A 24,026-nucleotide genomic window follows, 5' to 3' on the forward strand; every position below is an offset into this window, starting at 1 on the left:
CTTCCGAGGTGGGTAAAATGAGGACCCGGATTGTTGGAGGCAATAAGCTGACTCTGTAAACCGCTTAGAGAGGGCTGAAAGCCCTATGAAGCGGTATATAAGTCTAACTGCTATTGCTATTGCTAAAATAGTATGGGCAAACTTTGTACAAGATTTTTGTAGAGATTGGACCATGTGATGGATTGTGGGTGTGGGGACAAGATCATGAGTTGGGATCCCACAGCTATGTGCCAACATGCCTGCTTTATTAAATTGGAACTTTAAGGATAGTTTTGCCTTCGATTCTGATTTGATTCTACATGGTGTTTGGAACGCAGACAGTTTTCTGATTACGCCCCAAATATTTTTCTGATGCTCTCTTTTCTACCCAGCTGCCCTTACAAAGCTACAGGCCATCCTCAACTTACAACCATTCATTCAGTGACCGTTCGAAGTTACAGTGGCACTGAAAAAGGTACTTATGGCTGTTTTTCACGTTTATGACCGTTGCCGCAACCGACAGTTGCAGTGTCCCAGGGTCGTGTGATTCCCTTTTGCGACATTTGGACAATCAAATGGGGAAGCCAGATTCACTTAACAACCATGCTGCTAATTTAACAACTGCAATTATTCCCTGACCAACCCAGAAAGGTCACAAAATGGAGCAAAAACTCATTGAATAACTATGTCGCTTAGCGAAGGAAATTTGGGGCAGAACTGTGGTTGTAAGTCAAGGACCATGTCAGGTTTCCGAAAGAGGCCCTAATTAATTCATGAGCCTTGAGCCAAGTTTCAAAAGAAATCCAGTCATTTATTAGGAACACCATTTCGGCAATGCCCCGTGGTAGTCAGATCTGACCTCATTTAGACTATGGCTGAACTTTGCCCCCGTTTCTTCCCTCCCCTCAGTCTGTGTCATAAATCACATTATCCAATGAACTGCCTGCCTCACAAGCCTGCTGTAGCAATCTACGGAATGCATGGAATGCACTCCCCCCTCCTCCCCTTTCCTCACCATGGCAACTTGATAACAGACATGCAAATGCTGACAGGCCATCTGTACATACGTGGAGATTTAAAAGCAGGAAATCCAGAACAGCAAGAGCAAAAGCGTTTAGACTTATATACTGCTTCATATATAGGAATTAAGTTCTTCGATGCTGGAGGAACCAACCTGAAAAGATGCATACAGTCAGTCCACAGGTCACATGGAAAGCCTTGCTCTTATCTAAGAGCCTCCTAGCTTTTCGGCTGGGCAACTGGAAAAGAAAGAATGCAAAGCGGTTTCTCAACAGTCCTTTTCCAAAATATGTCATTTGGGGTAACAAGGAACGCTGAGATATGGAAATAAAACCCAGCACAAAGTTTAAGAGCAAGGGTATCAAACTGAAAGCCTGTGGGCCACATCTGACCGCAGGGCTGCCCTGAAAACAGCAAAGGACTGGCCTGCAGTGCCAGCGAAAATGGAGCTCATATATTATATGTGTCAGGCCTGCAGCCATATTCCTTTTCATCTTTGGCCTGCCACACTTTCTATTATTTTACTATGCCTTTTCTATTTGGGGAAAATGGGAGGGGGGATTATATGGAGTGAGATGCTATGTAGCCAAAACAAAATTCCTTTCTAGAAAACCAAGGTCATCCTTTGTCTCTGCACCTCTGCACCTGACCGGAACTGGATGGGTCGGACTGCCAGCATGGCAGTGGGAGATTGGATCATGTGATGGACTTGTGGGTGTGGGGGGCAGGATCTTGAACTTTCAACTGGGTGGGGGAAACCAGGAAGCTTTCAGATTTGGGTTTTCCCAGATGTGCCAACATGGCTCTCTTAATAAATTGGAACTTTGAGCAATACTATGCCTTGGACTCTGATTTACTTTTGGATGCTATTTGGAACCCTGACAATATGCCTCCTGCCGCCCTCTGTCAGCAGAAACGAAGCCCGGGAGGCTGTACACAGCCCTTGCGAGCTCCATTTTCATTGGCAGAGTGCTTGGGCCACCACAGGCACCTCTGACATGAGTGACGTCAAGCTGGCCATGCCCACCCTGGACATGTCCACCCGGCCCCACAAGGTCAAACACATCCCTCATGCAGCCCTCAATGAAATTGAGTTTGACACCCCTGTTTTAGGGACTGCCATATTTTAAGCAACAGATAGATCCCATCAATTAAAAGCCAGCAAAATAAAAAATGCAATAAAACCTCCTTATCCAATATACATATTAGTATACCACCATAATCATAAAACACTGGAAATGCTTAAAGGTAAAGGTTCCCCTCGCACATATGCACTAGTTGTTCCCAACTCTAGGGGCGGTGCTCATCTCCATTTCAAAGCCAAAGAGCCAGCGCTATCCGAAGACATCTCCATGGTCATGTGGCTGGCAACGCCGAAGGCATATGGAACGCTGTTACCTTCCCACCAAAGTGGTCCCTATCTTTCTACTTGCGGTTTTTACATGCTTTCAACCTGCTTTGTTGGCAGAAGCTGGGACAAATAAAGGGAGTTCACTCCATTATGTGGTGCTAGGGATTCGAACTGCCAAAGTTTCTGATTGGCAAGCTTTATTAGGAGTATTGACAGCCCCAGCAAAAAGTTTCTCTCTTACAGCAGGCTAACAAGTCTGTCCGTCAGGGTGATGAATAGTTGTCTGCCATATCTATTTATCTCCGCCCCCTGCCTTTTATCCCCAGAGATAGGGGCTTCATTAGCAGTGGTCGCTCTTCCATCCCAAAGATCGGCCCATAGATTTCCACTGCTCTCCTCTCCTCTGCCTTTTGGGCATCCACGCGTCAGGCACTGGGCCCAGTTGTTCCTCCTCTTCCTCATCAGCACTTCCAGACCTGGGGGCTGTTGACTCTCCATCTGAGGGCTGACGGATGGCCCAGGCTCTCTCTCTCTCTCTCTCTCTCTCTCTCTCTCTCTCTCTCTCTCTCCTCCCTCCCTCCCTCCCTCCCTCCCTCCCTCCCTCCCCCCCCTCTCTCTCTCTCTTCATTCCCTCTTCCCCCTTGGAACTCTCAGGTTGTCCTGATGCTGACTCTGACTCCCACTCCTCCTCCTCATCTGATTCAGCTGTTGGAGGGGCCGACAGCCAACAGGCCACAACAATAAGTCAAAGACTACCTATACCCTTATGCTCTTGCTATCTAACACTTCTCTTACCTTCCGAGAGCCACGGAGCAGCGCCAAGAGAACCCGACATACAGGCAGCAGGACCAGGCTGCAGTTGAGATTAAGTACAGTAGCGGAGGCTCTGCTGAGACACAACCCTAGCTGAACAGAAATGAAAAGGATCAGGACCACAACCTCCAAAATATTTTCATCTGAAACAAACGTGCACGTCATACTTTGGGATGGCACTTTACATCAGAGGTGTCAAACTCAAGGCCCAGGGGCTGGATTCGGCCCACCGGTGTTCAGATCTGGCCTGCGGAGCCGCCCTGGAAACAGCAAAGGACCGGCTGTGCCTCTGCCAGTGAAAACAGAGCTCAGGAGGGCCACACAGAAGCTCCATTTTCACTGGCAGAGGGCTGCAGGAGGCCATTGCAGCTGAAAACGGAGCACAGGAGCCCATTTTCATTGGCAGAGCACTCGACCCACCACATGCACTCCCGACACGAGTGACGTCGAGCTGGCCATGCCCACCCTGGCCACGGCTACCCCAGCTCCCTGAGGTCAAACACAACTCTGATGTGGCCCTCAATGAAATCGAGTTTGACACCCCTGCTTTATGTCATCGTAATTAATTTTTATTGGTTTTTTAAAAAACCATGGATGTTTTCACAGGTACATTAATTTTTATTGGGTTTTTCTTTTTAACCATGGGTATTTTCACAGGTTAGTGATCTACTGTAATTTTTTGTGTGGGTGTTAAATCACCAGGAATTCCTTGAGAATGAAGTGGTGTGCACCTCAGGTAGTCAAACAGACTGCAGACAGACATTGAGCCAGTTTGGTCTAGGGGTTAAGGCACCAAGCTAGAAACTAGGAGTCTGTGAGTTCTAGTCCTGCCTTGATCCTGAAATCCAGACTTTTTCTGTCAGCTGAACTCACCCTACAGGGTGGTTGTTGTGAAGAAAATTGAAGGAGAAAGGAGTAGGAGGTATGCTCACTGCCTTATGATACTTAAAAAGTGATCGAAGTGGAATAAAAATGAGACAAATGATGGATAGATGATAGATAGAGAGATGATAAAGAGAGAGAGAGAGAGAGAGACAGACAGACAATGATGGATAGATATGATAGATGGAGAGATGAGAGAGGGATAGATAGATAGATGATTGATAGATAGATAGATAGATAGATAGATAGATAGATAGATAGATAGATAGATAGATAGATAGATAGATAGATAGATAGATAATAGGGAAGGAGGAGGAGGAGGAAAAGAAGAAGAAATGATAAACACAATAGAGAAGCAGACAGATAAACTGATAGCTAGATAATAATCTATAGGAAAGGAGGAGAAAAAGAAGAAGAAAGAAGAAGAGGAGATAAATCAGAGGTGGCTTCCTACCAGTTCGCACCTATTCGGTAGAACCGGTTCGTCAAATCTACCGAACCGGTTAGAAGAGGTTCCACCAGTGGACCCGGAAAGTAGGCCACACCTACAGAAGAGGTTCCAAAAATTTTTGAAACCCACCACTGGCAAGGATCTTGTAACTTGACAGCTTTAAGACTTGCATGCTTCAATGCCAGAGTTTCTGAATAGCTACTTGGACCGACCTAAGTACTAATTCATAATTTCATATTCGGTCACATGGGCAGCAAGCCACTCCCATCCGGTCACATGGGTGGCAAGCCACTCCCACAAAGGAGGCCACACACACAGAGTAGGTTCGAACAATTTTTGAAACCCACCACTGAGATAAATACAACGGACAGGCAGACAGACAGACAAACAGACGGACAGACAGATAAGATAGATAGATGATAATATATAAGCGGGGGGGGGAGGAGGAGGAGGAGGAGGAGGAGGAAGGATGATAAATACAGTGGAGAGGCAGACAGACAGAATTATGGGCAAGAGACAAAAAGAAAAACCTAAGCCCTACTGTATTGATTTATCTCAAGGATGGGATAAAATTTACTTTTGTAAATATTACAAAATCTACACAGCGTACTTTCTGTGTCGGGTGTCCCAAGCCCTTTCCAAATTTGCTACCACATTCTAGTTTTCACCATGCTGAAAAAGGAATATGAGGAAAACCACAAGGGGAATTGCAGTTTTAATCAGCTCTCTTTGGTTTAATATTCATTGCATTTAATGAAGTGTATTTCATTAAGGGCATTTACATTTCATTAATTTAAAGTTAAGATAATTCAATCCCCCCCGCACCTCAATCCTGCTTATTTTTTGAGAGGAAGGGTGAACAGCCAGTCCCTCTCGGTCAGCCTAATTCATCTCAATGGGTTGCTATAGTGGGGAAAATAGGAAAGAGGAACATGCTTGATACCTTCACCATCTTGAATTATTTATGAAAATAATAAAGGTGGAATGCAAACAAATCAATAAATTAGTTTCACCCAATTAATGACTGCATGTTTTGGTGGGTACATTTAATCTCCTAATGTCAGTTGTCAAGAGATAGCTGAAGCACCACAAGGATTCCAGAAATGCTACTTTATTTTTGTAGCGTATCAAAAGGAAATGGAACATTCTTGTTTTTCATTGAAGATGTTTTGCTTCTCATCCAAGAAGCTTCTCCAGCTCTGACAGGATAGTGGGGAACGACCAGGGGTGGGTTTCAACCGGTTCGCGGCGGTCCCTGCGATCCAGTTGGTCGCTGAACCCGGAAGTAAGTAACTTCCGGGAACGGTGAAGGCGCCCCCCCGCGCGCGCGCGCGCCCGCTCTTTACCCAGTTTTGATGAATTCTGCGCTTCCACGCATGCGCAGGACGCATACAGCGCCTGCGCAATCCTCCAGGAGCAGCTGGAGCATCGCACAGACGCTAGTACGCATGCGTGCGCTGCACACGTGCACATGCGTGCGCAAGGATGCCACACACATGCGCGAGGATGCCGCACACATGCGTGAGGACACAGCACACGTGCACGAGGACGCCGCCGGCCTCGTTCCAACCGAACCGGTTGGAACGGGGCGAGAAACCCACCCCTGGGAACAACCTTCTAAAAGGATGCAAATGACCAGCTGCCTGCAAGGAATATGAATCCTTCCATTCCCCACTATCCTGTCAGAGCTGAAGAAGCTTCTTGGATGAGAAGCAAAACGTCTTCAAAGAAAAAAACAAGGAAGTCCAGTTGTCTCCTTAAAAAAAAAATCACCTTTGGGGCAACCATGAACTGGATGACTGAGAATCTCTACAGACTTTTCGGTCAAACTGCATGTTACACTTCCTATGTGTAGGAAGAAGGCTTTGCATGCCAACTGTGGCACATCTGGCATAGGTTCGCCATCACGACCCTATGCCATTTCAGCCAAATGGTTGTCCAACATCTTCTTAAAGACTTCCAGTGTTGGAGCATTCACAACTTCTGGAGGAAATTTCTGATCCACTGTTCTAACTGTCAGGAGATTTCTCCTTAGTTCTAGGTTGCCTCTCTCCTTGATTAGTTCCCATTCGTGGCGTCTTGTCCTTTGCCCTTGCGTCCTTCTTCTTTGTGGCAACAGAAGATGCCATGACTAACCGAAGAAGTCCGAGTCTCTCTGTGGAACTGAGTTCATGTGGCAGATACCAGCATGTCAGTTTGCAGCTGGGAACAGAAGGTGGGAGTTTGTTTTCCCAGGCTCTTGCAAAGGCCTTTTCTCAACTCAAAGGCAGATCTTTTGTCTTCCCTCCTCCCTAAACCAACTATCCATCCTCACCCCTTTTCCTTGAAACAACCTTCGGAATCTCAGAACTTCCTTCTTCGCCCCAGTTTTGTATTGACTTTCTCAGAATGTCAAGAAGGAGGAAGAATTCCTCCTGCGCCACTTACCCCCAGCATCTGATGCAAATAGTAATACTGCGGTTCACGATAATACAGCCGGAAAGTTTTCCAAAACAATCCAATGTTGAGACAGAGCCAGAGCAGCTGAAGGAGGAAAAAGGGAGGGGAGAGGGAGAAAAATCCAAGAGTTATTAGAAACCACATGTTCAAAAAAGCAGAAACTTTCTCCATAATGGACCATATACAGAAACGATCAGACTTGGGAATTGGGCAGAAGAGAAAATGTACCCAAAGAGGGGTAGGGAATGTGTACAGCCTTAACCAATTGTTTTTGGTGCATTTCTAATGTTGTCCTAAATACATAAAGGATTAGTGAAAGATTTATGGATAAGATTTTCAAACCCCACCTTTATGATTTGTATAAATAACTAGCCGTTGCCCAGGGTATTTATTTATAGGGGGGAAATATCCGGACCAAACATAATTTCCAATATTGGATTTTCCGCCTTAGCAGAGGGAGCCCCCTTGGTGAATACTGTGAAGCCGCTACCGTGGCAACTCCACTGCTCTGTACAGTAGAAGCTGTTTTACGGCAGTACTGTAGGAGCCATTTAAAAGCACAACAGGCTGTATCAAACAGAACACACCCCCGAGGGGTTTTAGGGGTCTCTTACTCCCACAATATTTTTTTCACAGAGAATACGTCATACGTGTACCAAGTTTGGTTGAAATGCTTAAGGCGTTCCAGAGTTATGCTAGAACACACACAAACACACACACACACACAAACACACACTTTTATATAGATAGATTCAAAATGATAAACACACACAATACTCCTCCCATTTTCTCCACAATGTCAACCCTGTGAGCTTGGTTGGGCTGAGAAAGTCACCCAGACCACTTTCATGGCTAAGTGGGACTAGAACTCACGGTCTCCTGGTGATTGGCCCAAAGGCTTGGATGATTGAGAATCTCCATAGATTTATGGATAGGTTAAATAGGCAGAAAAAAGTAGGAGATCCAGGTCAGTCGGTATAGTGGTCGTTACAGTTGACAGGGTTGTCAAACTCAAGGCCCGCGGGCCGGATCCGCCCTGCAGGGTGTTAAAAATCTGGCCCACATGGCCGGCCGGGAAATAGCAAAGGACCAATCCATGGTGCCTCTGGCAGCCAAAATGGGGTACAGGGGCCTTGTGCAGCCCGTTTTCAGCCTGGACAATCTCCTGGAGCACTCCTGGGCTGCTAAAATGCCCCCCCTTCACACAGAGGAGAACTACAATGCTGATCTGGCCGTCAAAGAAATCAATCTTAAAGCACAATGATTATATATGCATACTTTTTTGTGACTCCCCGACAAATGCACGCTCGACAAAAGCGCGCCCAATGAAACCGCGGCAACAAAACTTCAAGTTCTAAATCATGCTGACGAATGAGCGCAGAAGCGCGCCGACAAAAGCGCGCTGACAGAAGCGCGTTCTAAACCTAACCCTAAACCTAACCCTGAACCTAACCCTAAAACTAACCCTAAAACTAACCCTAAAACTAACCCTGAACCTAACCCTTACCTTAACTTAAATCGCGCTTCTGTCGGCGCGCTGTTGTGGGCGCGCTGTTGTGGGCGCGTTGATGACATCGTGGTTTTTGCGACACGGTTTCGTTGGCGCACTTTTGTCGTGCACGCATTTGTCGGGTCACCCTTTTTTGTTATGCCACGTTTTTATTAAAAAAGAGGAGAAAGATTTAATAAGCATACTGAAAAAGAATTATAAATACCATCAACATAAAAAGGAGCTTGCTCAGAAGCTGAAATAACACCAAGTAAAGGAGATGAAGAGTGGGAAAGTAGAGGAGAGAGGGCAGGGGAGGGAGAGGAGGAGAGAAAGAAGGAGTGGAAAGAGGAGAGAGGAGAAGGAGAGAGGAAGGGGAAGTAGAGAAGGGAAGGACGACAGAGGGAAGAAAGGAGGTAGGGAGGGGGAGGAGAGAGGAAGAAGAAAGTGGTGGATAAGGTACAAATAGGGTGTATGGGGAGCAGAAGAGCCAACAATTGGTTTTTGGGAGTTGCTGGTAAGATGAATTGATGTCAACATTTAATAACACAATATGATGTTGGTTATGTAATAGTATACATGTGATTATATGTTATGAAAATGGAAAAATAAAAAACTTTAATCAGGAAAAAAAAGAAATCAATCTTGACTTTGGGCCAGTTCCTCACAACAACCTCATAGGGTTGTTGTTTTGGAGAAAATGGAGGGGGGAGTATTGTCCGTGTTTATCACAAGTTATTTATAAAAAATAATAAAGATGGCATTTAAAAAAAAAACCCTAAAAAAACCATTCAATTATCATAACACATTATATCAGGCTAAAATATGATTGGATAATCTACAAATTATGTAAACCTTATTTTAGTGAACTATTCCAATAATATTTAACCACTTCATGAGCATAGTATGGTAAAGTCAAGGTGAAATTTCCCCTCACACATATCGCTAGTCGTTCCCGACTCTAGGGGGCGGTGCTCATCTCCGTTTCAAAGTCGAAGTTTCAAAGTTCCCTGAAGCCTCCAGAGGGCAAAAAACAGACAAAACGCAAATCTGTTCCCGAACTTCCGGTTTGCGTGTCGGGCAGTTTTTCACCCTCTGGAGGCTTCAGAAAAATGGCCGAAAATCAAGGCCGAAATGGGCATGGCAACCCCTCGTGTTACCTCAGAAATGGCTCTGCGTGCCATAAATTCGTCATCATGGGCATAGGGTTTCCTGACAGAGCAGGGGATTGGACTAAAAGACCTCTTGAGATCCCTTCTAATTTTGTTATACTGAGGTGTTGTGGCCCAGCAGGAGCCGTTGGAGCTGCCACCAGACTCCGACAGCGAGGGGCCCTATGAGTTGGCTCTGGAGGATGTGGAGGACCCTGGACAGGGTTCCGACTCCGAGCAGGGTGCAGAGAGGCTGGTTGGCCACCAGGAGGCGCCTGAGCCTTGGACCAGTGGGGAGGTCACAAGAGAGTGTGATCGTGATGTCATGCATCGGAGCAGTGGGGAGGAGCCAAGGGAGTTGTTCCTGGATGCCCGGCAATGAAGAGCTAATAGGTGGAAGGAACAGTTACGCAGTTACAGGAGATAATTGCACTCAGCTGGTGGTAATTAGGCTCCTCTCAAGACTATAAAAGGAATGATTGTGCACATGCCCCTTTGCAGGAGTCAACATATTCACTAAAACTGGAGAACTTTCGTGGCTAGCTTGGCAGGCTGGATTGGTGCCAAGGTTAGTCTGTGCTGGATTGCTGCCAACGTCTTGTCTGTGCTGGATTGCTGCCAACGTCTTGTCTGTGCTGGATTGCTGCCAAGGTCCTGTCTGTGTGTTAATAAATCCTTGAAGTATCTTTGTCTCAGCATGCTTTGGTGTAGGATGAGGGGGGGTCAGAACACTGAGGGGTCTTTGATGATCTCTGAGTTTGCTAGCACTGATGATGTTACCTTGTTTGGATAATGAAACATCTGCAAGAAAGCAACCAAGCCCAGAGAGCAGAGGTTGCATCATGATGTCACAATGAATATTTATTCATTTGAAACCTGCTCCTCCAGATGTGCATATTTCCACTGGCATATTGCAATGGTCATTAAGGAGCATCCCTATTGACTTGGTGCCATCCAGTAGGTGTTGTGTATGCAAATAAACACCCCTCATAGCTTTCTAAACCTTCTGCTGGCTCTCCCAATTTGCACCAACATGAGAACAGGAGAAAAAAGATTGAACATCCTTATCCCACATTGTGAAATTCTGATAGAGACTGTTTAGCCATACACCCTTCTGACCTGATAATAGTTGGCACCAGTGGTGGGATTCAATATTTTTTTACTACTGATTCTGTGTGTGTGGCTTGGTGGGCGTGGTGTGGTGTGGTTTGGTGGGTGTGGCAGGGGAAGGATAATGCAAAATCCCCATTCCTTCCCTACTCCAGGGGAAGGTTACTGCAGGAATAGCCAACACTCCAGAAGATAGTCTTAAGATACAGAAGGATCTTGACAAACTTGAACATTGGGTACTATCTAACAAAATGAAATTCAAGGGTGAAAAAAGTAAGGTTCTACATTCAGGCATAGTAGTAACTGTGAGAGGGATCTTGGAGTCCTAGTGGACAACCATTTAAATAGGAGCCAGCCGTGTGCAGCAGCTGCCAAAAAAGCCAACACAGTTCTAGGCTGCATAAACAGAGGGATAGAATCAAAATCACGGGAAGTGTTAATACCACTTTATAATGCCTTGGTAAGGCCACACTTGGAATACTGCATTCAGTTTTGGTCGCCACGATGTAAAAAAGATGTGGAGACTCTAGAAAGAGTGCAGAGAAGAGCAACAAAGAGGATTGGGGGACTGGAGGCTAAAACATATGACAAATGATTGCTGGAACTGGGTATGTCTAGTTTGATGAAAAGAAGAACTAGGGGAGACATGATAGCAGTCTTCCAATATCTCAGGGGTTGCCACAAAGAAGAGGGAGTCCAGCTATTCTCCAAGGCACCTGAGGGTAGAATAAGAAGCAATGGGTGGAAACCTATCAAGGAGAGAAGCAACTTAGAACTGAGGAGAAATGTCCTGACAGTTAGAACAATTAACCAGTGGACCAGCTTGCCTCCAGAAGTTGTGAATGCTCCAACACTGGAAGTCTTTAAGAAGATGTTGGATAGCCATTTGTCTGAAACAGTATAGGGTTTCCTGCCCAGGCAGTGGGTTGGACTAGAAGACCTCCAAGGTCCCTTCCAACTCTGCTATTGTATTGTATTGTAAATCCCCATTTCCTCCCGATCAGTTGGGACTCAGGAAGAAGAGAATAGATGAGGGCGGGGCCAGTCACAGATGGTATTTACTGGTTCTCCAAACTACTCAAAATTTCCACTCCCGGTTCTCCAGAATTAGTCAGAACCTGCTGAATACCACCTCTGGTGGGCATGGAGCCGTATAAAATTCCACCACTATCTGATGAATTCTCTGTTCATCCACATGCATGTTATTTAAGAGACGTTTTGTTTAATTTGACATCTTTGGTAAGCATTTCTACACAAAATAGTTTTAATTTGAAACACCGTTAACTCAAGCATTTGGTAATCTTAACTGAATTGAATCCATGTTTTGGAATTGTTCAAAGAAAACAATGGAAACTTGGGATATACATTGTGTAAATAAATAGCCTGTTTTGTAGGCTAAATCACGACCTCCTGGGCTTTTTTTAGTACATTACAATCGTTGGATTCCCGATATGCTAGATCATAACTCAAGAATTTACTAACCCAAACCACATTAAACCACCAGATGACTTTAGGATGAGGTAGGCATCGAGTTTAGGATTCCATCTACCCCTATCCCCCCCCCAGCCAAAAAAACTCTACTTCATACACCCAAAACATCTGGGGGAAATCCCAGGTTAGTCATGTCTGATCTAGAGTCCTTAGTCTGGGCTGATGACACAATTTTCTAAAGTTTTAGGAAGAGGATTTTTCTGCAGTTGCTAATCCCATACAAACAGAATAACAGAGTTGGAAGGGACCTTGGAGGTCTTCTAGTCCAACCTCAAGCAGAAGACAAAGAATGTGCTTTGCCAACTGAATTATGCTCTTCCATTCCCTGGAGTTAATAATAGCAATATAGCAATAGCAGTAGACTTATATACCGCTTCATAGGGCTTTCAGCCCTCTCTAAGCGGTTTACAGAGAGTCAGCATATTGCCCTCAACAATCCGGGTCCTCATTTTACCCACCTCGGAAGGATGGAAGGCTGAGTCAACCCTGAGCCGGTGAGATTTGAACCGCTGAACTGCTGATCTAGCAGTAACCTGCAGTGCTGCATTTAACCACTGCGCCACCTCGGCTCTTAATAATCCCACAAGAAAAGACCTTCTCCTTTTTAAAGTAGTTTTCTCTTCTCTCTTAATTAACCAGTGGAATGGCTTGCCTTCAGAAGTTGTGGATGCTCCATTACTGGAGGTCTTTAAGAAGACACTGGACAGCCATTTGTCCAGGATGATTATAAGGCCTCCTTCTTGAGCAGGGGGTTGGACTAGAAGACTAGAAGACCTCCAAGGTCCCGTCCAACTCTGTTATTCCATATTCTGTATTCTCTCTTGACCTGTCACTCATCCTTGGAGATTTCATCACCTCTTGGTACTTGCTCCTCGTATCTGATTCTCAAAGGCCTATTGTTATCTAAACGAGTATTATTTATAGGGGGAAAATGTCTGGACCAAATGTCATTTCTAATGTTGGATTTTTCCCTTTACCAGAGGGAGCCCCCTTGTGGTGTACTGTGAAGCTGTTATCATGGCAACTCCACTGCACTGCACGGCAGAAGCCATTTTAAGGCACAACAGGTTGCATCGTAACAGAAGACACATCCCAAGGGGTTTTAGGGGTGTCTTACCCCCATAATGTTTGTTTCTAGAGAGTAAGTCATCTATGTAGCAAAGTTTTGTTGAAATTGCTCGAGCCAATAATATATATTCTAATAATACAATTAAGACCTTTAAACAAGAAAATGAAAGCTAATACAAGCTAATATAAAAGAGAAAAAAGAAATTTAAAAAAGAAAAAATGCCAACAAGGTTGAAGAAAAATAGAAAGAAAAGATAGATAGAAAGATAGAAAGATAGAAAGATAGAAAGATAGAAAGATAGAAAGATAGAAAGATAGAAAGATAGAAAGATAGAAAGATAGAAAGATAGAAAGGTAGGTAGGTAGGTAGGTAGGTAGGTAGGTAGGTAGGTAGGTAGGTAGGTAGGTAGATAGATAGATAGATAGATAGATAGATAGATAGATAGATAGATAGATAGATAGATAGATAGATAGATAGATAGATAGATAGATAGATGTAGGTAAGTAAGTAGGTAGGTAGGTAGGTAGCTATAGAGATCTATAGTGACTTCTGATATTCTTCACAGCAGTTAAAAGTATGAACAGATTTGAACCTCTCTCTCTAAAGTTACATCATATTCCCCCCCCCCCCACTTTACCCTCTCTAATCATCAAAACCACAAATCAAAGTGTTGGTTTTTTAAAAAAAAATACATTAAAAAATCCCTAAGGCACTTCCAATCACCAATAAATGAGGACGTCTTTTTCCCCCAGGCTAAGAAGACAATTATCCATTTCTGCCAAAATCTGTCAACTTCCCCAACCATTCCTCCGCAGAGATTAATGTCAAAACTTTCCATCTCTTTTCTACTGTGGGCCTTTGAATCCATTCTCACAGCTTGCTCAACTAAGCTAGGATGGCCTGTGTGTTGCTCCTGGCTTGGAACGCTGAGAAGCCCAACTGTCAGCTTAATTCATCCGTAAATCAGGTTATCTGATTTAGCTATAATAGAAGTTTGGGGCAGTCCTTATCTTCTTTCTCTTTTCTTGGCTAAGCACACCATATTACAGCTACCCAGCTGACTATATCAGACTAGCTTATTACACAAAATTCCCACTACTGATTCTCTGAACTACTCAAAATTTCCGCTACCGGTTCTCTGAACTACTCAAAATTTCCACTACTGATTCTCTGAACTACTCAAAATTTCCACTACTGATTCTCTGAACTACTCAAAATTTCTGCTACTGGTTCTCCAGAACCTGTCAGAACCTGCTGGATTTCACCCCTGATCTGCATGTTTATTCCAGGAAACTGTCAAATGTGGAAATATGTAGAGCAAGGGTGTCAAACTCAATTTCAGGGCTGTCCTTGACCTCAGGAATGCGGGTGTGTATGGCTGAATGGGTGGGCGTGGCTGACTGGGTGGGCATGGCCAGCTTGACACCACACCCCAAACTTATGTCATGTTTTCTCTTTGCACTGGGTAGACGGGGGCGAGCCGGCCCCTTACATTTTCCAGGACGGCCCTGTGGGTTGGATCCAACCACATCAAGGGCTGGATGTGGCCCATTGGCCTTAATTTTGACACCTCTGATGTAGGGGGTGGGGGGAAGCTGAACACCTGACCTAAGTGATGCTATTTTTACTTATCTGTGATTTTTGCCGAACTGACCCTATTGTCTTAGGATGAATAAGTACAAGTAGTCCTTGACTCTTCGTTAAGTGACCATTCAAAGTTACAACAGCACTGCAAAAAAGTGAATTATGACCACACTGACAACTGTGGCAGCCTCCCCATGGTCACATGATCAAAATTCAGACACTCGGCAACCGACTCATATTTGTGACGATGGCAGTGGGATCCCCTTTTGCGACTTTCTGACAAGCGAAGTCAAGGGGAAAGCCAGAATTCACTGAACAAACATGCAACTAATTTAATGATTGCAGAAATTCACTCAGCCACTGTGGCCAAGAAGGTTGTCAAGGGGGCAAAATTCCCTTAACAACTCTCTCACTTAGCAACAGAAGTGTTGGCCTCAATTGTGGTTGTAAATTGAGGACTGTGACTCAGATGGACATGCAAGGGACAATTGAGTAGCATTACTACAAGTACTCTTTAATTTGCAACCAGTAGCTTAGAATAACAGAATTGGAAGGGACCTTGGAGGTCCTCTAGTCCAACCCCCTGCTTAGGCAGGAAACCCTACACCACTTCAGACAAATGGCTATCCAATATCTTCTTAAAAACTTCCAGTGTTGGGGCATTCACAACTTCTGGAGGTAAGTTGGTCCACTGATTCATTGTTCTGTCCTTAGTTCTAAGTTGCTTCTCTCCTTGATTAGTTTCTACCCATTGCTCCTCATCCTGCCAAATTTGGTAAGTGAATCACTGCAGTTGTTAAGTGAATAATTTAGTCATTAAGCCAATCTGGCTTCCTCCATTGAGTTCAAATGTTGAATGGCAGCTGGGAAGGCTACGAATGGTGATCACATGACCCGGGGGCTTTGCAGTCAATATAAGTACATGCCAGTGGCCTGGAAGATAACCAGTCAAGGCCGTGCGTGCCATGTGACATGGCTTCACATGTCACTTTGGGCACGTGTGCTATAGGTTCACCATCACGGACTTAGAAGTCCCCTTCCAACTCCATTCATCTGTATTAATGGGCTTCCCTTCTTCCAAGAGAAATCTTCTCTTATGAATAATAATCTGCAATGCCATGTTGACAATGTTGAAAGGTGGGAGGGGGCTGGGATCTGCCCAGCTCCTATTGACAGATTGGCTGCTGTGAATCCCCCTCCCTCGCCAATGACTGCCCATGTGGTTTGAGCTGCTGGAGAGAAGCAGCCAGCTGGTTCCCCCCCCCCACCCACCCAAAGGTTATCTGCCTAACTTCATGCCTAACCAGCAGGTTCCTGAGAGAAGTCTGGGAAGGAAAACGGAAGAGGCTTCTGAGGTCAGGGGGAGAGAAAGAGGAAGGAAAGGAGATAAGGAAGGAAAGAAAGAGAAATGTGGAAGGAAAGAAAGAAAGAGAAATATGGAAGGAAGGAAGAAGGAAGATGAGGAAAAGAAGAGAGAAATGTGGAAGAGGGAGGGAGGAGGAGGAAGGAGAAGGAGAATGATGGGAAGGAAGGAAGAAGGAAAGGAAAGAAGGAAAATGGAAGGAAGAAGGAAAGGAGGAAGAAGGAGGAGGAAGAGAGGAGAAAGTAGAATGATGGGGAGAGAGAAAGGGGAAGAAGAAGATAAGATAGAATGGATGGGGAGGAAGGAAGGAAGGAAGGAAGGAAGGAAGGAAGGAAGGTAGGAAGAAGAAGGAAGGAGAAGGAAAGAAATGTGGAAGGAGGAAGGAAGAAGGAAAGATGGAAGGAGAGGAGAAAGAAGTGTGGAAGAGAAGAAGAAGAGAAGGAAGGAAGAGGAAGGAGGAGAAAGGCAGAAATGATGGGAGAGAGAGAAATGGGAAAAGAAGATAAGGAAAGAAAGAGAAGATGGATGGATGGATGGATGGATGGAAGGAAGGAAGGAGGAAGGAAGGAAGGAAGGAAGGAAGGAAGGAAGGAAGGAAGGAGGAAGAGGGAGAGAGGAAAGCAGGAGGAAGATAAGATGAAGGAAGGAAAGGAAAGAGGGGAAGAAAGGAATGAAAAGAAGGGAAAAGGTAGAAGGAAGGAAGGAAGAAGGAGGGAGGGAGAGAGGAAGGAAGGAAGGTGAAAAGCAGTTTTCACTTATGAAGGGAAACGGAAGAACCTTCTTGGACGAGAAGTGAAACATTTTCAAAAAAAAAAAAATCCTAAGAAAGTCCAGAAGCTTTTTGGGAAAAGCCTCTTTGGGACAATCGTGACCTGAATGATTGAGAATCTCCACAGACACTGAGTGCAGCTAATCCTCAACTTACGACCACAATCGAGCTCAAAATTTATGTCGCCAAGTGACACCTTTGTTAAGGGAATGTTGTTCCATTTTACGACTTTTCTTGCCGCGGTTGTTAAGTGAATTTTTGCACTTGTTAAGCTGGTAACACGGTTGTTAAGTGGATCTGGCTTCCCCATGGGGGTCCTGTGACCCCAGACCACTGCAACCGTCATAAATATGAGTCAGCTGCCAAGGATCTGAATTTGAGTCATGTGATGTTGCAAGGGGTTGTAAGTGTGAAACACAGTCATAGGTCATTTTTTCTAGTGCCGTTGTAACTTTGAACGGCCGCTAAACGAACTGTTGTAAGTCGAGGACTACCTGTGGTCCTTTTCCTAGAAAGTCCATTTCTACTTTTTCCGCGTTTGTCAGGAGCCCTCGGAAATGCCCTCGCTTTGCCAAGCCAGCATCTGCATATGCTCAGGAATCCTCCCTCTTCTCCCATCAACCTGCTCAGGAGACACACTTCCTCCATTCCTCCCTATCCAGTCAGAGCTGAAGAAGCTTCTTGGATGAGAAGCGAAAAGTCTTCAAAGAAAAAACAGGGAAGTCCACTTGTCTCTGGAGATTCTCAGTCCTCCGGGTCATGGTTGTCCCAAAGGTGCTTGTTTTTTTTCCCAAGAGGCAACTGGACTTTCTGATCTTTCTTTGGAGACCTTTTGCTTCTCATCCAAGAAGCTTCTTCAACTCGGACTGGATGGTGGGGAATAGAATAGAATAAGGGATAGAAGAGAAGAGAATAAGAAATAGAAGAGAAGAGAATAAGGATAGAATAGAATAGAATAAGGAATAAATAGAATAGAATAGAATAGAATAGAATAGAATAAGGAATAGAATAGAGTAAGCTATAGAATAGAGTAAGGAATAAATAGAATAGAATAAGATATAGAATAGAATAAGGAATAGAAGTTAAGAGAATAAGAAATAGAAGAGAAGAGAATAAGGATAGAATAGAATAAGGAATAAATAGAATAGAATAGAATAAGGAATAGAATAGAGTAAGCTATAGAATAGAGTAAGGAATAAATAGAATAGAATAAGGTATAGAATAGAATAGGGAATAGAATAGAGCAATGAATACAATAAAATAGAATAGAATAAAAAATAGAATGGAATAAGGAATAGAATAGATTAGAATAGAATAAGGAATAAAATAAAATAAGGAATAGAATAGAATAGAATAAGGAATAGAATAGAATAAGGAATAGAATAGAATAGGGAATAGAATAGAGTAAGGATTAGAATTGAATAAGGAATAGAATAGAATAAGGAATAGAATAGAATAAGGAATAGAATAGAATAGGGAATAGAATAGAGTAAGGATTAGAATTGAATAAGGAATAGAATAGAGTAAGGATTAGAATTGAATAAGGAATAGAATAGAATAAGGAATAGAATAGAATAGAATAGAATAAGGAATAGAATAGAATGGAATGGAATACAATAGAATAGAATTTTTTATTGGGCAAGTGTGATTGGACACACAAGGAATTTGTCTTTGGTGCAGATGCTCTTAGTGTACATAAAGAAAAATAAAATAGAATACATTCATCAAGAATCATAAGATACAACACAGTGACAGTCATAGGTTACTAATAAGCAATCAAATTATATAGGAAATAAATAAAACAATATAAAATTTAAAGACAAGCAACATGGTTATAGTCATGAATGGTAGAGATAGGTACTAGGAAGGATGAAAAGAATAATAGTAATACAGTCTTACTAGACAATATGACAGTGTTCTGGGGATTAGTTGTTTAGCAGAGTGATGGCATTCGGGGGAAAAACTGTCTTTATGAATGGAGTCAGAGCTGAAGAAGCTTCTTGGATGAGAAGCGAAACGTCTTCAAAGACAAGCCAGAAAGTCCAGTTGCCTCTTTGGGACAAGAAAGTCCAGTTGGACTGAGAATCTCTCCAGACTTCCTCCGGACTCGCCGCGCGTGGAAGAGAAGAGCAGCAAAGCGCATTTTTAAAAAACTTTTTAGAAGTTTTCGTCCTTACGCGCCCGGGCCGTCCGGCGCGCGTCTCCAAGCAACACCAACACCAACACCAACACCAACACCAACACACACACACACACACACACACACACACACACACACACACACACACACACACACACCTCTTGTTTAACCCACTTGGGAAAGGCTGGCTCTTACCAGGAGGAGATGCTTGCTTCCCTCGTTGGCCAGCCAGCTCCTGCAAGACGGAGCCATGATGCCCGCACCGGCTCCGCTTCGCCTTTCTCGGGGCAGCCCCAGACCGGGCTCTTCCTTTTCAGCTGCCGGCTGGCCAAGCCTCTCCTCTTTCTCCCCTCCTTCCGGCCTCCCCCTCTCTAGCCTCTTCCCTCGCCCCCTTCCTTTCCCTGCCCTGGGCGAGGGGGAGGGTATATCTGACCACCTCCCACCCTTCCCACCTTCCCTGCGCCTTGCAGACAACTTGCAGGGTGGCGCCGACCGGCTCCTTTGTCTGCGGCCGGGCGGGGAGAGGCGGGAGGCTTGGGCCATGCAGACATCAGCGCCTGCCAGCTTACTCTTCGTTCCCCTCCCGGGCCGACCATGGGGGTCTCCAACAAGGTGGAGGGGTGGAGATCCTCTGGCAGTCCCGTCCCCCTCCGAGCGTGCAAGCGCTGGCTCTTTTGCTTCTTGCACACCCCCGTGTCCTTGCCGAATCCCTGCCCGGGGGGGAAGGGAGGGTTGTCAGTCCGGAGCCTCTTGGTTTGTCCGAATTAAGTTCGTGTGGGATGAGCGTGGGTTGGGTGTGCATTGATTCCACGCGCGTATACAACAAACGGGTCCGTTTGAGGTGGGGGTATGTGCGTGTAAGAATGAACTGACACCATCCACACGTGCATTGACTTACTCGTATTACTCGTATTACCTTAGATTATTACACCATCACCAAAATATTTTGAGAGCTGCTCCCGAGGCATCAAAGATCAAACCAGGTAATCATATTCTACTGATGAACGTTCTTCTAGTTTTCCAATATTTAGGAAATTGGAATAGAATAGAAGTAGGAGTAGAATAGAGTAGAAAAGAGAATAGAATAGAATAGAATAGAATAACAGGATTGGATGGGACCTTGGAGGTCTTCTAGTCCAACCCCTGCTCAGGCAGGAAACCCTACACCACTTCAGACAATTTTTTATCCAACATCTTCTTAAAAACTTCCAGTGCTGGAGCATTCACAATTTCTCAGGCAAGTTGTTCAACTGATTAATTCTTCTAACTGTCGGGAAATTTCTCCTTATTTCTAAGTTCCTTCTCTCCCTGATTAGTTTCCACCCATTGCTTCTTGTCCTGCCCTCAAGTCCCTTGGAGAATAACTTGACTCCCTCTTCTTTGTGGCAACCCCTGAGATATTGGAAGACTGCTATCATGTCTCCCCTAGTCCTTCTTTTCATTAAACTAGACATACCCAGTTCCTGCAACCGTTCTTCATGTTTTTTGTTTGTTTTGTTTTTGTTTTGTTTTACTGACATTTATAGGCCGCCCTTTTCCCTGAGGGGACTCAGGGCGGCTTACAATTAATGGGAAGGGAGTGTAAGACAAAACACAAGAAAGAAAAAAAAATGTGAATAAAAAAATAAACCGATAAAACACAACATTCATTCAGCATTCGGGTGGGGCGAAGTTCGGGTCTTATCCCCAGGCCTGACGGGATAGCCAGATCTTGAGGGTTGTGCGGAAGGTCTGGACGGTGGTGAGGGTACGAATCTCCACGGGGAGATCGTTCCAAAGCGTCGGAGCTGCAACTGAGAAGGCTCTCCTCCGCGTAGTCGCCAGTCTGCACTGACTGGCGGATGGAATTCGGAGGAGGCCTACTCTATGCGATCTGATGGGACTTTTAGCTTTTAGTCCCCTAATCATCTTTCTTGCTTTTCTCTGCACTCTTTCTAGAGTCTCCACATCTTTTTTACATCGTGTGGACCAAAACTGGATGCAGAATTCCAAGGCTGTCACAGAGAAAAGGGGTGCATCCTGTTTTTCAAAGCACCTGAGGGCAGGGCAGGAAGTAACAGATGGAAACTTATGGAGGAGAGATTCAACTTAGAATGTATGAGAAATTTCCTGTGAGAAACATTAACCAATGGAAGAGCTTCCTGACTCACTGGAATTGGTAAGTTAGTAACACCATTGTTAAATCAATCAGGCTTCCCTATTGTCAGAAGGTCACAAAGGGAGTTGCGGTGAGCCAGGGACACCGCAGCCACCATAAATATGAGTCAGTTGCCAAACTTCTGAATTTTGATCACGTGACCATGGGGATGTTGCAATAGTCATAAGTGTGAAAAGCCATCATAAGCCACTTTTATCGGTGCTGTGCTGTTGCAACTTTCAACGGCCACTAAATGAATGGTTGTAAGTCAAGGAGCACCTGCATGCAATGCATTGTAGGAGATCTAAGCCTATTTTGGGATGGAATGGGACAACTCGTCGCAGCCAACTCGCCATGGAGAACTTGGTATGGTCAACTTGCCATGGACAACTCACCAAGGCCAATTCACCATGGGACAACTCAACAATTCAATTTAATTATTTAAAATAGTTAACATTATTTTAATTTTTGTCATTTACATTTCATTTTGTTTCTCCTTTGGCATTCTTTCTTTTATCCATTTCTTTGATATTAGTGTAACTCTTGTCCTGCAGTGAATTATCCTATGGCAGGTTGCCACGGAGAGTTGGTCATGGCAGTTGGCCATGGAGAGTTCGCCTTGGCAGTTGGCCATGGAGAGTTGGCTGTGAAGGGTTGGCAATGGAGAGTTGGCCATGGCAGTTGGCCATGGAGAGTTGGCCATGGCAGTTGGCCATGGAGAGTTGGCCATAGCAGTTGGCCATGGAGAGTTGGCCATAGAGAGTTGGCCGTGAAGGGTTGGCCATGGAGAGTTGGCCATGGCAATTGGACATGGAAAGTTGGCCATGGCAGTTGGCCATGGAAAGTTGGTCATGGCAGTTGGCCATGGAGAGTTGGCCGTGAAGGGTTGGCCATGGAGAGTTGGCCATGGCAGTTGGCCATGGAGAGTTGGCCATGAAGGGTTGGCCATGGAGAGTTGGCCATGGCAGTTGGACATGGAGAGTTGGCCATGAAGGGTTCGCCATGGAGAGTTGGCCATGGCAGTTGGACATGGAGAGTTAGCCATGGCAGTTGGACATGGAGAGTTGGCCATGGAGAGTTGGTCATGGCACTTGGACACAGAGAGTTGGCCATGGCAGTTGGCCAAGGAGAGTTGGCCATGGAAAGGTGGCCATGGCAGTTGGACATGGAGAGTTGTCCCATATTGGTGGTAGAAGATTTCTTCAAGAATAGGGAAAAATCTGTAAGACAAAAAAATAAACATTCTTAATGGACTATTGGAAATATAGAAGCGACATTACTTCTACTAAAGAGAGTGTTATAAAGTAGTGCCTGAACAGGTTTTCAGACTTCTGCACCGCCCGCTACATCTTATTGTGATTCAGTAAACAACTGTGCATAATTAGTATGTATCAATTTCTAGAAAAATGTTTAATTTTGTACCCTGTGGAGATTATACTAGTTTCAGTTCTCTGAAAGATTTATTGAAACAGACAGTGATTAAACCTTTTTCGTAGAATTGTATCATGCCATACATAGCCACTTGTGTGTGTAATGGTGAAGATGTTTGCCTGGAAAAAGCAGGCTCTGAGTTCTAGTCTTACCTTAGACAGGAACTCAGCGATTTTTAAGACATGTGGTCAAAGTAGAAAGAGAAAAATAGAGAAAAAAAAGATCAGTCTATAAACTTCAAGCGGAGAAACGGGAAATGTTGCAATCACTTCAATCCACAAAACATCATTACAAGCAGGAACAACAACAAAAAACTTTTTAAAGCAGTCCAATAGGGATTAAATTCGCCGCTTTATTCTTGCTTAAAGGACTAATTATTTTTTAAAAAATAATTTTTAAAAAGGGTTTCTTAGGGCAATCTTGAGAAAGAGAAAAAAAACCTCACCAGATGGAATGCTTTCACTTCTTCTTTTCCTCTGGGAGCCGTCTCCGACTATGTCAGCCTGGGAGCTGCCTGTTTGCCACCGATTGGAAGTGCTACCCTTGGGTCAATCAGGGACTTTGCGGTGTCCCTGAGACCAGCAAGGTTTTGTCTTCCCAGTCACCATCTCTTCAGGACAGTTTAGGTCCTGCTGGACCGTCCAAAGGCAAAAGTGTCATCGGCGGGCTCGACACATCGAGTCCGCACGATGTGTCATCGCAACGTTGGTTCCTCCTCTCCTAAAGAGCAGTCACGGTTGATCTCCTCCAGGACTGACCAGTTTGATTGCCTAGTTAACATCAACAGTAGCGTTGCCACATTCAACAATAGCATCCTCTAAAATTCAGGTAGTCCTCAAGTTACGACACTTCATTTAGTGACCAAAGTTACAACGGCACTGAAAAAAGTGACTTACGACCGTTTTCACACTTACAACCCTTATAGCATTCCCCACTGTCACATGATCAAATTTCAGACGCTTGGCAACTGGTTCACATTTATTAGTGATCACATGATCCCCTTTTGCAACCTTCTGATAAGCAAGAAAGCCAGTTTTACTTAATGACCATGTTGCTAACTTAACAGCTGCAGTGATTGATTTAACAACTGTGGTGGGAAATGTCATAAAATGGTGCAGCGCTCACTTTGTCTTGCTTATCAACAGAAATGTTGGGCTCAATTGTGATTGTGAGTTGAGGACTGTCTATATACCAACTGTGAAAAAAAATTAAATCAGAATAGAGCTGGAGGAGACCTTGGAGGTCTTCTAGTCCAGCCCCCTGCTCAAACAGGAGACCCTATATCATTTCAGACAAGCGGCTGTCCAGTCGCTTCTTAAAAACCTCCAGTAAGGAAGCACCCACAACTTCTGAAAGC

At 44.5% G+C, this 24,026-nt stretch overlaps 1 protein-coding gene across 1 annotated transcript in view; it reads right to left on the bottom strand.

Moving 5' to 3' along the window:
- NOX4 (NADPH oxidase 4) overlaps positions 1–19,418 on the bottom strand; it is a 117,925-nt gene extending 98,507 nt beyond the window's left edge. Inside the window, exons 1-4 of the mRNA XM_087722073.1 lie at positions 19,297–19,418; positions 6,924–7,019; positions 3,146–3,256; positions 1,154–1,238 (exon numbers count right to left, since the gene is read on the bottom strand). Coding sequence (XP_087578199.1) covers positions 1,154–1,238; positions 3,146–3,256; positions 6,924–7,019; positions 19,297–19,353 — 349 coding nt within the window. The 5' untranslated portion in view covers positions 19,354–19,418. The remainder of the gene's footprint in view (positions 1–1,153; positions 1,239–3,145; positions 3,257–6,923; positions 7,020–19,296) is intronic.
- Positions 19,419–24,026: the final 4,608 nt, after the last annotated feature.

This window comes from Thamnophis sirtalis, unplaced genomic scaffold, assembly GCF_051295495.1.
Source record: "Thamnophis sirtalis isolate CommonGarterSnake01/CBP01778 unplaced genomic scaffold, rThaSir2_p1.2 scaffold_8, whole genome shotgun sequence".
In the NCBI taxonomy this organism is placed as follows: Eukaryota; Metazoa; Chordata; class Lepidosauria; order Squamata; family Natricidae; genus Thamnophis; species Thamnophis sirtalis.